The sequence below is a fragment of the Calonectris borealis genome, chromosome 5 (genome assembly GCF_964195595.1).
Source record: "Calonectris borealis chromosome 5, bCalBor7.hap1.2, whole genome shotgun sequence".
In the NCBI taxonomy this organism is placed as follows: domain Eukaryota; kingdom Metazoa; phylum Chordata; class Aves; order Procellariiformes; family Procellariidae; genus Calonectris; species Calonectris borealis.
Window position 1 is genome coordinate 31,617,604 of NC_134316.1, and position 15,786 is coordinate 31,633,389.

General features: G+C 35.3%; 1 protein-coding gene across 2 annotated transcripts in view; it reads left to right on the forward strand.

Moving 5' to 3' along the window:
* The window catches only part of PRKD1 (protein kinase D1), a 149,098-nt gene that overhangs the window by 64,274 nt on the left and 69,038 nt on the right, over positions 1-15,786 (forward strand). For both annotated transcript variants that reach the window (XM_075151749.1, XM_075151748.1), the window contains exon 2: positions 11,406-11,544. In XM_075151749.1, the coding sequence (XP_075007850.1) occupies positions 11,406-11,544 (139 nt within the window). The remainder of the gene's footprint in view (positions 1-11,405; positions 11,545-15,786) is intronic.

Below are 15,786 nucleotides of genomic sequence, written 5' to 3' on the forward strand. Positions count from 1 at the left end.
CTCAATGTCTGAGTTACTGGACTTACTCTTTCTTTACATCTGCTTGACTCTGCGTCATCTTCATTGCATTGGAAGCTGTAATAGAATATTTACAAAATGCTGAGGAAGTAACAGTAAAAAAGCTAACTGTTGGAGAAGATAAATTATATTTAAGAGTCAGAGGTTATTTTAAATTAAGCTAGTCTTTACATGGTATTAGTGAAAATCAATTTCCAAGACATAATGAACATATATTTTTGGTAGTCCATTACATGCAGTAAATCAGAACAAAGTATTTCCTTTCACAGAAGTCTCAATGAAAAATAAATCCAATCTTTTTAATGGAAATGGAGAAAGTTATATTACTGTCTCGTGGTAGCACAAATAAAGTACATTAATTATGCTGAAGTTCTCTTTGTTTGAGAAAGAAGTGTTGTTATTTAAGATTTTTTCATGTTTAATTGCATTGAGCTGTGGTGGGTTGACCCCAGCCAGCAGCCACTTGCCAGACTCAATTCAGGAGCGATGAGGCACACACGCACATACTGCCGCCTCCAGTCTTCGGATTTTTTAAAATCACTAAAGCAATGTTACCGGGAATCATGATCTACAAATCACCATGATTTTACTGAATCATTTTCAATTGAATTTTCAATTGCAACCACACAAGTAAAACTTAACAATCTTTTTGAGCTGTGTTTCTGATATGTCAATTTTACTTTCTGTTTGCTGTTGGGTAAAAGAGTCTAGATTTGAAAAAAATGCTGCGTAGTATTATTAAGATGTTTTTATTTTGATTCTCTGCCTATATCTCTTGCTGCTTGCCCTGAACTGGGAGTTTTTAAAATCTGCATACAAGTAGCTTGAGTAAGGTGATGTATACTCTATTTTTGGCAGTGAGCAGTTTAAGTGACAGAAGGCAAGCTGACATGCAGTGGCAGGAGGCATAGGTAGCAAGAGAACATGTTTGTTTAAAGACACTATGCAAAGGAAGCAACTCCTGCCCTGAATGGCCACAGAAAACAACCTTACTGAAAGAGGCTGACAAAAAGGTTGCTCAGAGGTCAGGCTCTCTCCAAAATAGCCATGTTCCTCTGTTTCACCATGGCCATGTTTCATCTGTTTCACGGATATTTCTGTGAGGGAGCTCAGCTGTATTTTTGCTCTGTGTTCATCATTGTTCCATAGACGGCAGCTGCAGAAAAAGTTGTAGTTTGGTGCTAGTCCAAGTCAGGGTGTGCAGGCAAAGTACTCTGTTCCTGATCTGAGAGAGATGGAGGAATCTGATTTGTGCAGCAAATCACTGCAGCAAACAGAATGAGTGAAATATTTGTATGTGTGTATTTGTTATCTAAAATATTGTTTACATCATGAACAATAAGTGTGCTCCTTCCTGACAGCCTGCTTGGAAAAGGCTTATTAACTTCTGTGCTGCAGGTATCACGTTGTGCTTTATAGAACATGTAATTAATCAAGGATTGTAGTAAATAGAAGAATAAATACTGTAAATAGGGAATGATGCCACCCATATTGAAGTGTTAGTGAAGTGGTTTAACTGATGTTAGGAATGTTCCAAATGGTGATGGTTCTCTGGAGTTATATCTACAACTATATCTTTAAATAAACCAAAATGAGAATACAGGCTTGAGCACTGGCCCAAAATCATGTGAGCAGTTTAGTTGTTTAATTGTGTGCTTCCTGATACAGTTTGAATTGTGCCAAATCACACTATTTCAGATGATGCCCCACGCATGGTTTGGGTCCTAACGTGTAAGGGACTGTTTAAAATAAGCAGTGGGAATGTCATCTCCCTGCTTCTGGGGAAGGAGGTCAGCTATATGGCAGTGAACCATTAGCCCTGGATCCAGAGAATGGTTCCCGGCTGGTTTAGCGGGTATAATCTTAGAAACTTCTCTGTTTCACTTAGCGATAAGATCAGGAGCAAACCTTCTAATACGTTTTCGGGAACTCAAAGGCAAAAAGGAAGCAAGGACCTATACTGCCGTTCCCATTCACTGCTTTAACCCCTGTAAACCTGGCTTCTTGCTGCTATCCTCAAGGCTCACAAGACTGCAAGGTCTGTCCTATGCTTCTGTTCTACGTGTATTTTCTTTGCTCTGGACATCTCTCTTCCTAACCTTTCAAGGTTTCTTCTGTTACTTCTTTACCTTTCCAATGCAAGATCTTTGTTCATTGATCATTTGTCTTCCTTTCTGTGCCTGTGGCAAATGGGCTTGGGTAGTACTGCAGTGCAGGCAGTATCAAGATGGTTAGGACTACTCCTTATATTTTCTGATACTTACTTTTCTTCCCTGTACAACTGAAAGATGATTGCCAGGGGAAAAGAAACAAGAAAGAAGGGAAGAAAGGGAAGGAAATAGGCAGTTTTGCAGATCCTTGCTGTTTGGCTGCCTGGCAAGTGCAAAGGGAATTGCCGGAAGGTGAGAGTCACCATTTCTGAGATGTCTTAAGCGCAGCGTGAAACATCTTGGAATAAGGTGGAGATACCACTGCTGCTGGAGCAGGCGCCAGCTCCTGTTCTTACTCAGATGTTACTTACATGTATTCTGTACAGCCATAGTGTGAACTTCTATTTAAATTCCAGAGTTTGTGTTAGTTTGTAGTAACTGTAGCGGTGTATGTGAAGAAAGACTTTGAATACTAACTGATATGTTACAACAAAACCGTGAAGTCTTCTGGTATTTTCTTTATGCTGTGATAGCTTTGCACTTGGTAAATAGAGCCTTTTAAAAATCTCCTGAGTTTTGCAAGTGAGTTAATAGTGACTGCTGCAATTAAATGAGAATTTGGACAGTCCTCTTGGCCAAAAATTCTCTGCTTTTCAGTATTGTGAATTTGCTGTGTTGTAACCTCCATAGAGAAAGGAAATCCTGACTTCTAAAAATAAAATGCATTGTTATTTTAAGAATGTAAAGGAAGAATGTTTCGATTTGGTTAATATGATTGTTTCAAAAATTTTATACATTTGTATCTTTATTTTAAAACAGTTGTATGATGTAAGATTAATTATTTCTTTATTTATTTTTAAACAAGTTAGGGTTAGTTCAACAACCTTGTTTAGGTTAGGTCAACCTAACTTGTGTTTAGCAAGTTAGGTTAGGTCAACAAACATTCAGCATGACTCAACTTCTCCACATGCTGTGAAGACATTGTTTAGCCCACAGTCCTTATGTGTGCTGGATCGTTATCTTTGTGCTGTGAAAGACTTCCAGGTTTTACCAAGGTTCTTCTTGCTATTATGGTAATCGCTGAGGACTTAGCTCTAAGAGGAAGGCTTGCAAAAATCTAACTAATTTAGAAGGTAAATAGCTACTTTTTAGAAGGAAAAAATAGTTATCACTAAAAAAGACATTGTTCAATTTAACATTAAGAAAAAGATCAATGAGGACTGAAAAAAAATAAAAAGACAACTCTCATTACTTCCTAGAATAAAGGAACAGAAACTATCCCTTACAGGAAATGTGCAAAATTGTAGTGACATACAAAAAGACAGAAACAAGAAGAGGATTTTTTTTTTTTTTTGCACCTTTAGCACTGAGAATCTATCTACCTGTTCTGTTACAAAAACGTGACAATTTTAGTATGTTGAAATAAGTATGTTTGCAAAATGATCACAGCAACATATTTCTTCGACTATTGGATTACATTAATAATTACACTGAAACCAGTGTAAACCAGCATCAATGTTTAGACTATGTGTTTTCCAGCTCTTCCAGATAAAGAACTTTATCTCGAAGAAATTTTTTTGTTTTTCATTTGAGATATCTACTGTGCTAATCTTCCAAATACATAATTGCTAAACCAGACTGGTGAGAGTTGTCTCACCTTAGTCAGTCTCACCTTTCCTTTCAGTTAATTTCAATTAGAAATTGTGCTTTACTACAGGAAGGCTGAATACATTCTCCATTCAAATAACTATGTATATGATTAATTATTATTAATTATTGAAAGCTTCCCAATTCATATTGGAAATACAATAACATTTAGATATATCAGGTCTTTCAAAATTCTGTTTTCTAATAATAAAACCATTTGATTGTCACAGTAATGGAATAGAGTTTTGAGAATCACCAGTTTTTTTCAGCAGTTTGTCTTTGATCCTTGTGTTGAGAACAATCATTAGTAAGACAGCACAGTTATGGACGTACGTAGTTCAGCTTGTCTGCATGTGGATGGACATATGCCATTGAACTGATTGACTGATATAACGGATTAAATGAATTATTGAATGCTTATAATTAGAGGTTCTAGTTATTCAAATTTAGTATGAGTCTGCAATTTTTTTGTAGTATCACTTGAAGTCTTTTTAAATGAAAACCCAGAATTTGCATAATCATCTGTCTTATGTACAGTTATTGGTGAAATATTTTGGTGGATTTTCTTGAGATGTTTACAGTTGCTAAGGGTAAAAACACTTCAATGATTGCTGCCGCTTTGGTATCTGCTGAGGAAAGGTTGTTGCCAAGCCTCCTTTTGCCCTGTGTTTTATGGATAATCTGCTGCCATTGTACCCACAAGCTGGGCAATACCAAATTATTACTTGAGATCCTGACTAGCAGTTTTTTCATCTGAAAAAGTGATTTTTAAATTCCCCCCCCCCCCCCCCCCAAGTCTTACAGGTAGATAACGGTTATGTGATATTCTCAGGAAATGAAAGAAGCACACAACTTCAGTCTGCTGACGGATGACTTCAAATGCTAGTAGTGTTTCCTGTTTTTTACCATAAAAGCTGCTACAATGTCATATAAACCATGTTTTATACGAATGTTTAGACAGCAGTTTTTTAAGGCTCAGTGTTTGGAATAAAAATCTGTTATGCTTTCCCCAAATAATACACTTTTATTGTGGTAACATTACAGTACGTGTAAGCAGAAACTATTGGCATAACAGGAGACAAGCATCGTTGAAAAGGCAAGAGTGGGAATGCTGAAAACTGACATTTAGGTCTTTGTTGTTGAAAGTTTTAGAAGTAAACCTTAGGGTAATCACACCTCTTGAGAGGTATGTATATGCGTTTTATTTCTTGTGGAGATGTAATTGATTAAAGTAGTACTAAAGTAGTATTCACAGTCTGTGAATGATCGCTGCATCTACATTCAGTAAGTAAATATTAATTGTTTAAAAGCTAATAAACTAACAAATTTAAATCACTATTATCTAACAATAAACGCATTGTATTCAGAATTGTAATACATTTGTAATCACTACAAGCAGCAGTAATGAACGCTATCTTGTTAACAGAATATTTCATTTTCCTTTTTAAAGTGGACGAGTAAGAAATAACTTGCAGCTTTATCCAGAAACATCATCTTGCTAAAACTTCAAACAGTCCCCCTTTGCCATCCGTGAAAGCTGATTTTTAAACGGAGATGATCTGTAAATTACAAGTTTTCCTTATCAAGCTGTCTGAAACCAGTTTGACTTTACTGTGACATAATTGTTTGTCTACATGGATGTTATTTTACACTAATGACTGAAACCTTTTATCCTGCAAGCTTAGATGTGTTTGCATTATAAATAGTTACACTGATCAGTAGTAGTCAAATTGTCAGTCAATTCAGTGCAGCCCTGTAAAGGGCACAGAACCCAGATCTTCCTTGAAGTTTTAAGCCTGGTAAACCGCCAGTTTATTTACTGCCAGAATTCTGTTTCTTCATGGGAGTGATGAATTTTTTTAAAAATGTCATTGTCAGTATACGAAAAATAGTGTATTGTATATCCTTTCTTGCAGAAGAGCATGTTATAGATTAGATAATAGTTTGCTTTGAGAGTAGTATTTGTTTATATGTGATATAACCTTTACAACAGTTTTCCCATAGTGTACTATCATATGCCTTTGGAACATTACAGGCTGCTTACAGTAATATAGAATGAGGGAACGATACAATGCTTCCACTGTAAGTCTGTTGCACTGATATAAACATAATACTGAATGGCATCTACATAGCAAGGCTGGATAGCATTAACTGCTCTTACAGCATAGTTAATACTTGTACATCTTCTTAGGATAGTTTATATTGTAATTTTTCAAAAACTTTTCCTGTATTAAATTACCTTTGATTTAGTAAATTAATGAACAAAACCTGTGGATGTATAATACAGAGTTTCCTCTGTATGGTAATGACAGTTTTATTGAGAACAGTCGTGCTAAGGTTAGCATTTTTTTGACCTAATATCACTGTGGATAGGCGTAAGCAAGATTCAACATTGCTTGTGGACAGGGAGAGTTGTACTTAATAAATAAGTAAATAAATAATATAAAAATTAGTAATACATATTTAGCCATTATTTTGTCCCCATTTATTCTAGATAGTAAATTTTTCAGCATCATGATCGTTAGGTCATATGAGGTTATCTACTTTATCCTTCTATCCCAACACAGGAAGATCAGCAGTCAGATTCCTGACATTTGTTTGATTTTTCTGTTAAAAACCTCCAGTAATAGAGATTCCCTTTCGTAGGCAAACAATAAGATTTTTTAAAATTCTTATCCTTGCAAAGCCTTCCTTGTCTCCAGTCTAATTCCTTGTATTATATCCCTTCCTGTGGTTTACATTTGCTAATCCTTAAGGTTCCATGCAGAGGAGAAACAGATTATTCCCTTCCTATCGGCACCAGTCCTTTATGTATATGAAGACTGTAATCATTTATGCCCAGACCCCAGACAGGTACTGCATGTGTCTAGGCTAAAAAACCTTCCTTTTTATGGAGGATGTATCTAATATGATGTATCTTCCTAATGGTCTTACATATTTCTCATAAATTGGCCTTAAGTAGCAAAGTCGAAAGTACAAGTTTGGAAAATGGAAATAAGGCTCTTAAAAAGATTCACATTGCACATTGGATATTCTCTTCAATAGTAATTGCATTCCTTCTTATTTGTATTTTCTTTTGTTTTGTTTTTTTTTTTTTAAGTGGTTTTATTAAAAAATACTCTCAGCTTTTCCAGAACTTCAGTGTCTATGGCGAACCAAATTTTCAACTTATCTTCAGGTGTGCTGAACCTTTCATTCTCAGATCGAATAGATTTTGTAGTTTTAAGTGTCTTAGAAGCATGCTGTACAATATTATCTTTACACTGGAAAATATGTAATAAATAACAACATCAAGATTGGGTATATGTTTATATTAATACAGAAATTTTGCTAAATTGCAAATCTGGAACCCAAATTGTTTGTAAGTGATATAAATCATGTTAGAGAGCTGATTTTTCTCTCTATTAAAAAAAGAAGGGGGGGGCCCACACTTGAAATACGCAACTAAAGTGTGGCAGTTTAACAAGTTATTACGCTGCAAAGGTTATTTATTCTGTTTCAGTTGTAAACTAACGCACCTCAGATTAAACCACACTGCAAGCAGTTTAAGAAGATGCATTTTATTTCACACTTGGAGTAGGCGACCAATGTATGTGGACAGTTGTGATTAATGACTGCTGATGACTACTGTTAAGAATCCAGAAATAGATCCTTTTTCTGAACCTCATGTAAAAAATTTTCCACTCTCCTGATTCTTACAGAAATATTGTATTTCCTCATTATAGACAAGGGCTTTTATTAGTGTTGGGAATTTAGATCCAATACCATCGGTTTTGGTTAGTTTTTAGTTGGCTTAGCTTTATTTAGCTTTTAGGTAGCTTGACATATATGCATTTCCTATTTTGCCTTGTATTTGGCAAAAATAAATGCTATTTGTAGTGTTGTAGTACCAAGCAGTGTGGCTGCTTTTTGTTTACTTTTGTTTGTGCATATCAACATTATTGTTGGCAGGAATAAGCTTAGCTGAGGGAATATTTTTGTCACTGTTGCAACAGTTGGTCCTTACACAGTGTTTTAGTTGGAGAATTGCACCATCAAAATGGCTTTCTTGGCATGAGAGTAGTTTATCTGAGGAAAACTAATTCGAACCCAGAAGATAATTCTTGTATATAACTTACCAAAAAATGTTGTGATTGAATTTATTTGTCTCTACAGAATATAATAAATGATACCTCAAGATACATATATTTATACATATACAGATACAATACATGTAATATAGCAAATACTTTTATAGGTAGAAAAAATAGAGCTAATTTGAAAAGAGCAAATGGAATGGGAATATAAAGAGAGAACAAACAATTTAAGTCATAATGACTTTAGAGGGAAATGCCTGTACTATCTCTGAAACCCAGTGAAATGAGAAAATTCTTTCAGTGTTTGAAAAAGATCAGCTGTGCCCATTTTGAAAGATATTTTTAATTTTTCACTGCTTCTGTAAAAGAAAATTCTCACTCTTATGACATGCCATCAGGCTTGTATACTGTAGCAAGGTAGGAATCTGTTTAATTAAATTATAATCCCACCGGGGTTACTTTCTCATGCATGTTCTAAATCTGAAACGTGTAGGAGAAGAGTGAATCTGCCCGCTGCCAGCTGGAGTGAGGGAAGAAGAGCTTCTCCAGCCGTGGAGCACCATGACACCGGCATCTGAGTGGCTCCAGCAGGCTTTTAGGTTCCGCTCAGCGCTGCTAGGTCAGATGTTGAATGGCTCTATAAAACACTTGGGTGTCTCTTAGTGCCTGTGTCACCTGCTTTTCTATTACCTAGGCTATGCTAGCACCTATATGGATGAAGAAAGTAATTGCAGTTCAGATTACATATCCTTTCGAAAGCTTTGATTCACTCCCACTTACGCTTAATGTAAAGCAAATGTCTTTAAAAGCTAAAGTAACTTTCACATCTAAGCCGAGAATTTAGTTCGTTCTTGAACTAGAAAAATGCTTTTGGAACTATGTTGAATAATTTATTATTTTAATGAGATCTGGAAACACTGATACCTTGAGAATTAAGGTCCTTCAGCATTATTTGGCTTATTCTTACAGTTTTAATCCTTAATATTTACTGCAGCTTAAGTATGTGATACTTGAAATATTTTGTTTTCACATTTGGGACTGTGGGAGAAAATGTCGTCTAGGTTATGTTGTCTTTATGCAAGATTAAGATCCTTTTTTTAGGATTTTTGCACTGTTTCTCAGAAATTCCTCCCTGAGGTGAAAATTACTGTTGTTACCTTCTTGGTAAACTTTTAAAATAACTTAAAGTTGATATGATTCCTTAATATTACATCTCTTCGGTAATTGAGTAAAGATTGAATGTTTTTAATGTGTAGACACCAATAATAATGCCTGCGTGCAGTCAAGAATGGTTCCTGGCTTGCCAGGAAAAGGCACTTTTCTAAGGAGTGTGAAGCAAATAGAATGTGCCTGCACAGTGGAATCATCCAAATATGGCAGCATTTCATTACTTCCCTGTTATTTCATGACAAAATGTGACTTTTGGCTGGCTAATAACTCCATTAGAAGTGTGGCCTATATGACAATTTTATTTTAAATAAACAAAAATTCAGTATCCATCTTTACTAATTTTATTTCACTGGGTGTTGCTTCTGGGAGTTTTGAATGTGGTAATGCATATCTTTTACAGAACTAGGTTACTCAGTGTTCATTATTTTACACAGCAATATGAAAACAGAAAATAGTATTTTTGCTCCTCTTAACAAGAATAAAACCATAACAACTTTAGAAGGCAACAGACCAAACTTTTAGAGAGCAAGTTTTTGGTCCACATAGAGGTGGGTAATCATCAGTGAGAAATATTTTGGAAATGTGAATTGAACATGACATAGTAAGCCATTTTCAGCTTTATGAATGTGGTGAAGTACACCTTGCTGTTACTGTGACTATTCATTTAACTGAGATTGTGAATATGAATGGTTAACTGATTACTAGGAAAGTTTTACAAATATGTATCTCTTTTATATATGTAATTGTAATGCCTATTTAGAAGTACATGTGTTGATGTTGGTGCCAGCCTTCTCAAAGTTTGGCAATAGATTGCCAACTCTTTCAGTTCATAATTAGTAGATGATAAAAGTGCTCAAGGAAATAGCCTTGAAATAGTATCTCATATCATATAGATAAGTGATCTTATGATCACATTAAAAATGATTAGCATTTTTAATGTGGTGCACAGTGCACATGAACAAAAATTCTGCATCTTTAAATACATGCACTATAGCAGAACTTTGCAGATACTCTGTGAGAATGTTTTATGTTTCAGAGTCTGGAAACTGTTTCTGTTCAGTATAAAACCTGCATGAATAATTATATACAGCAACATTTTTTTTCAGGCAGGTAATCTGCCCAACCAAGAATTAGCAGTGGGTACTTATGGTATAATCTGGAATAAGACAGACAAAACTTCAGATATTTAGATGCGTGTCATTCAAGCCAGGGATCTGACCATTTTGTCTCTCTTTTCAGTGCATGCTTTAAAACTTTAAAAAAAAAAAAAAGTATAACTTTCTTGGGATGCTTGGATAGGTTCCAAAGCTGCCAGTAATCAGTAATGAATAAATTGTTTTAAAGTACTTTTTGTTGGGTTCCTTCTATTCTGCATTCTTTTCACAGCAATTATAACCTCAAAACCTGCCAGTTTATCTCTCGAGCTATGCTTATCATTGTGTTTCTTTTCACTGCATGTTGATAAAACTCCCAAGTAATACATGGAGTAGTTCAGTGATACAAAATTGAATTGAATCTTTTGTGTCAGAAAAAGGGTTTCTTGGCTATGTTTTCAAAACAAAATCTTAGTTCTTTAAGATGGGAGCGTGAAAAAAAATTAACTCACATTTTTGTCCTGCAGCAAAATAACCTGAAGAAAAAATACTGCTTAGATAATAATCTCAAGTTTAGTTTATAACCTTTGAGGTCTTAAAATTCTTTTTTAGTTTAAACAGGATTTAATCTGGTTTCAAAGCTCCAACTTCTTTGCATCGAAATAGATGATCATGATTAAGTTTGGAAACACTGTTTTATGTGTCTAGTAACTTAAGATAGAATGTGTCTAGTAGTCTCAAGAAATAGATATTTCCTAATGAGCTATTATTTAGACATTGCATCTTAGGCAGAGCTGAAAAATATTTCTTCCGTCCTCAAGGTATCTCTTTGGCACTAATCTGGGCAGAGATCATAGAATCACGGAATAATATAGTCTGGAAGGAAGCTCCATAGGTTATCAAGTCCAAACACCTGCTCCAGGAGGGTCTAATTAGATCACCTTGCTCAGGAACTTGTCTTTGAAAAAGTTATCAGCAGAGGCTAAGGGATGCGCTTATTTCTCTTTCATTTCCTAGTGGATACCACATTGCTCACAGAGGAGGAGAAAGGCAAATGAGCTTACTTGCTTGGGGAAAAAGCCATTTTCAGAATATAGTGATAAATATTGTCATATATGAAAAAATATATATCCTGTTTGGTACTAGTCCGAGGAATGGTCTAGTCTGCCCTCAAAACTTAATTATATTAATTGTATTTTACAGTTATGTATTTTACAGTGTAGTAAATTCTCATGGATTTTTATTTGCAGTTTCCCGAATGTGGTTTCTACGGAATGTATGACAAAATTCTGCTTTTCCGCCATGACCCTACCTCTGAAAACATTCTCCAGTTGGTGAAATCAGCTGCAGATATCCAAGAAGGAGACCTAGTTGAAGTTGTCTTGTCAGGTAACTAAAAAACAGTGAAAATTACTGTCATGCTTTTGCAACCAAGAACATCCACAGTACTTTTGTCCCAGTTGGGATCCAAGAAGAAGGAAATTTGATTTGTATGGACTTTGACCTATGCTGGGTCAAAATCTTTCTCAGATGTATATAGACATATTATGTCTATTAATTCTTTTTTTTTTCATTGCACTGTATACTTTTAAACAGCCTTATTTTGTCCATATTACTAGTTAAGCAATAGGTTAATTTTAATAAGCAATTTGAAATATGTATATTCTACATTTTTAGAGGAAAAAAACATCCTGTGTGGCAGCACAACCCTTTTCAAAGAAGCACAGCAGAAACAAAATGTAACAAGTAACAACAAACTACAATAGATATTTTAACATTTACTTAATTAACAGAATAGCTTGAAAATTAGAATTGGTCTTCACATATCTTGCATGAAGTATCAACAGTTTAATATTTAATTGGATAGAGTATACATTTTTTCTATTAGTTGATGCAGTCAGTTCATAATTACCTGTGGAGAAATTGTCAAGGCCATCCTTGCTAACAGTGACCTGGCTTCTTTTAAAGTAAGGATTTTTAGCTTTTACCTTACATGAAGTGCCATGAAAATGTCCACTGGAAATAGAGTAACTGCTTTTTCAAAGCCATGCATAACAATGCCTGCCAGGGCTGCTCTGACTCCTTACTTGATTTATTTTTAAAATTAGGAAAGGAAGGGAAGAAGAAAATTTAAATTCTAGGTGGGGAAGCAAATAAAATTATATAGAGAGATATATTATTTATGGATGGCTGTCCAAGAGGAGTGCTGGATGCTTCTTGTACAGGACTATTGATTGTGTGACAGGTATAAATGATGGTATGGAAGGTGAAAAGGTCGAACAAAAGAAAATAACTAATTAGGGCTAGGAAATACGGAAGTCAGAGAAGACAAGTTGATAATATAAATCCATGCAGAGCCAGAGAATGAAAGTTATAGTCTTAAGGTGACTAGCAGGTGAAGGGATGTAAGAAGAGATGTAGTATGAGTGAATCACTAGGTGAAAGGCCAAATTTTGGAGGCAATGAAATGACAAATGGATTTAAGGAGGATGTGTGGCCAGCACATGCTGGCCGTAAAGAGCGGATTACTCTAATTGAAGTAGGAAATAAGCACAAATTATGTGCCTGGAATGTAGAGGAAGTCTGGGGATGTCTAGGTGTTAATAGGACTTGTCAAAAGCTTAGATGTAAGAAAGGATGAGGTATGTGACTAGGAATGGTGCAAAGTTTACAAGGGTATGCAGTCGAGTGAATGCTGGAATTGTAAAGATGTAAAGGTGGTATTTGATAAATAAAACTTAGAAGATGGCTGAAGGGCTTTATTTTTGCACTTGGAACATGCAGTTAGAGCATCTGGAAAGACGCTTAAAAATAAGGAGATGCATATGTCATGTAAAAGTAGAAATTGAATCTATAGAATAGTGTAGGATTAGTGAAGACAAAGCCAAAGTCCTAATGGATGCTGAAAAGAGTGGAGGTAAGAGTTAGGTCACATAATCTAAGCCAACTGAGCTTTTAAATATAGTTTTCCTGTATAGGACCCTATTCCATACTCTTTGATTAGAATAGGAAGAAGTACAATAAGGGATAATGCAAGTCATTCCTGTAAGTCACCATTCATCCTTTCCGTATCAGGAAACAAATTTTTCCCTTTTGAAAAGATACTAGTAATCTCTATTTCATATTTCCTACAGAAAATAATCGCTCCAGATCAGTAAATCAGTGGAAAAAAATCAGCAGGGATATGTGCTTTATTTGATGTATTGTTTATATGCTTTTGAAATAGAGACCCCATATCTTCCAGTTCGCCAAAATTAGGCAAAATAGCTGTTTAAATCTTCAAGAGCAGCACTTTATGCAGTACTTGGAGGAGAACTATACTGTTCAAGAGCATTAGGGGATTTATGATTTTATTTTCTAGGTGAAGCGTCTCTCCACAAAAGTGGTCAAGCATAAGCAACTCTGCAATATTTAGAGAAAGGCTATTAAACCAGCACTGCGTGAAAGTGTGGGTGGTACCTGCAATTGCCCAGGATCCGTATATTTTTTTCCTCTCACCCTCCAGCTTAGAGTATACATTGCTAGCTGAAGGCCTGGAATTTTTAATATCCCAAAGTACTGTTGTATTGTGTTCTAGAAATCAAATTTTAGCTAAACGTAAATCCCCAAAGTGTACTATTATACACTTCTTAATAGTTCTGTTATACAGACAATATTGATCATCAGCTGTATCATTTTATCTGGATTTATTTATGATGAACTCATGAAAGAAATTTATCTGTGTTTATTACCTTCTTGTTACTGATTTACATCATTTCTGTGATGGATTATTTCCCTTTTGCAATTCAGTGACTGTATCATGTTTCAAAAGCTGTGCAACTCTAGCAGTGTGTTATGGTGGGTTAAAAAAAGAAAAAAGAAAAAGAAAACAGAGAATTTAAGGGATCCAAATCTTTTAGAAGGTCACTGTAACGGAGGAAATTCATAGATTAAGAAAATTGTTGTATCTTGAGTAAATTTACAATGCAAAACACACATATAAGATTATGATGTATTGAGAACTAAGTATATTATAATTTTTTGCCTACTGTTTCATAGTTTTACAGGAAGTAGAGTGTGATCATACCTTCATAGTCATAGCGTTTCTGAGTCTTTAATTCTTGATTTCATTAACTTGTTTTCACTGAAAGCAATTAGTAGTGCTAATCCCTAAGAATAGTTCTTGTTTCAGTTTTATCATCCTTTTAGCAGTAGTTAGCAATAGAATTTGTTTCTTTCTGTCTCTTTTTTGTTTTGTTTTGTTTGTTTTTTGTGTCCCTTCCACCAGTATATCTAAAGCTGCTTCTGGAAAATATAAGGGAGAAGTATTACTATCTCTTTGACCACCAGTCCAGTGCTAAAAGCTGTTTCACATGTTATTTTGAGAATTTATGTAATTGTAACTACAGCCGTCACTCATGTCCTCACTAAAATGAAGTGGCTTTTTTTACTTACAAGTCAGGGTTGAGGAATTGTAGACTCTTCCGGTAAGGTATACTGGTTTCGTGATTCCATACGGCCCAAAGGCTATAATTTTGTTTCCATGTTTTTATTGAACAATTGAAGTAATAATTTTTCTCGTCTCTGCCAAAAGATTTGGATGTCTTCCTTGGGTCTTTCCTTCCTTAGCAATGAAAAATTGTTATCTAATTCTTATGGGAATAAATGTGTATTTATAGTATTTTATATTAGCAAAGCTGACAAAGTATTATTTTTAAAAGCACTTATTTTTAAACTAGCTTCAGAGGCAATAGATTTAGAACAGTACAGAGCACTTTAAAAAGTGCTAAGTACTGATATTGCTATCAAATAATCAAGTTTGCACAATGTTCATCCAATATGTTTGATGGTGCATACCAGAAATGTACTCTGACCCTGTGCAAAAGATGGCAAATTATTTATTTATAGATTATTATTTAGATTAGATTATTCTTTAAATAAAGTCCATGCCTCGTTTGGACTAGGGAGGCCAGAGCTGCACGCAGTACAGAACTGGACACAGTGCCCAGTACTCAAGGGTGGCCATGCAATGACATTAGTCAACACTTTCGGGTGCAACCTGTCAGACCCCATGGATTTATGTATGTCCAGCTTGCTTAAATGTTCCTTAATCTGATTTTCTTCTGCTGTGGGTAAGTCTTCCTTGCTCCAGACTTCCCCTCTGGTCTCAGGGATCTGGGATTCCTGAAGGCTGGTCTTGCCAGTAAAGACGGAGGCAAAGAAGGTGTTGAATACCTTGGCCTTTTCCCTAGCCTTTGTCACCAGGTTGCCTGTCCCATTCAGCAACGGGACCATGTTTTCCCTCCTCTTCCTTTTGCTGCTTTAGTTAAGAAGCTGAAGCTTACTGTTCCTTCATATTTAATCAAACGGTATTCTCTTTTAATCTTGTGGAAATCATCATAGCACAATATGGTGAAATGGGAATGAAAAGAGATTACGAGCATGCACCTCAGATGCTTTAAGTAGGTCTGTGTTGTAACATGTATAAATATTAGTTCTCATTTTTTATTGTTCTTCACCTTCTCTTTTCTCTCCCGTTGCCCGAATTCTTGTGTGAGTCAGTGCTCTGCTCTTGAACTATTCTGCTTTGGTGGGCGTGCCCACGTGAGTAAGAAAGCTGATTTATGTAGGGTATCAGTTGTGTCTTTCACT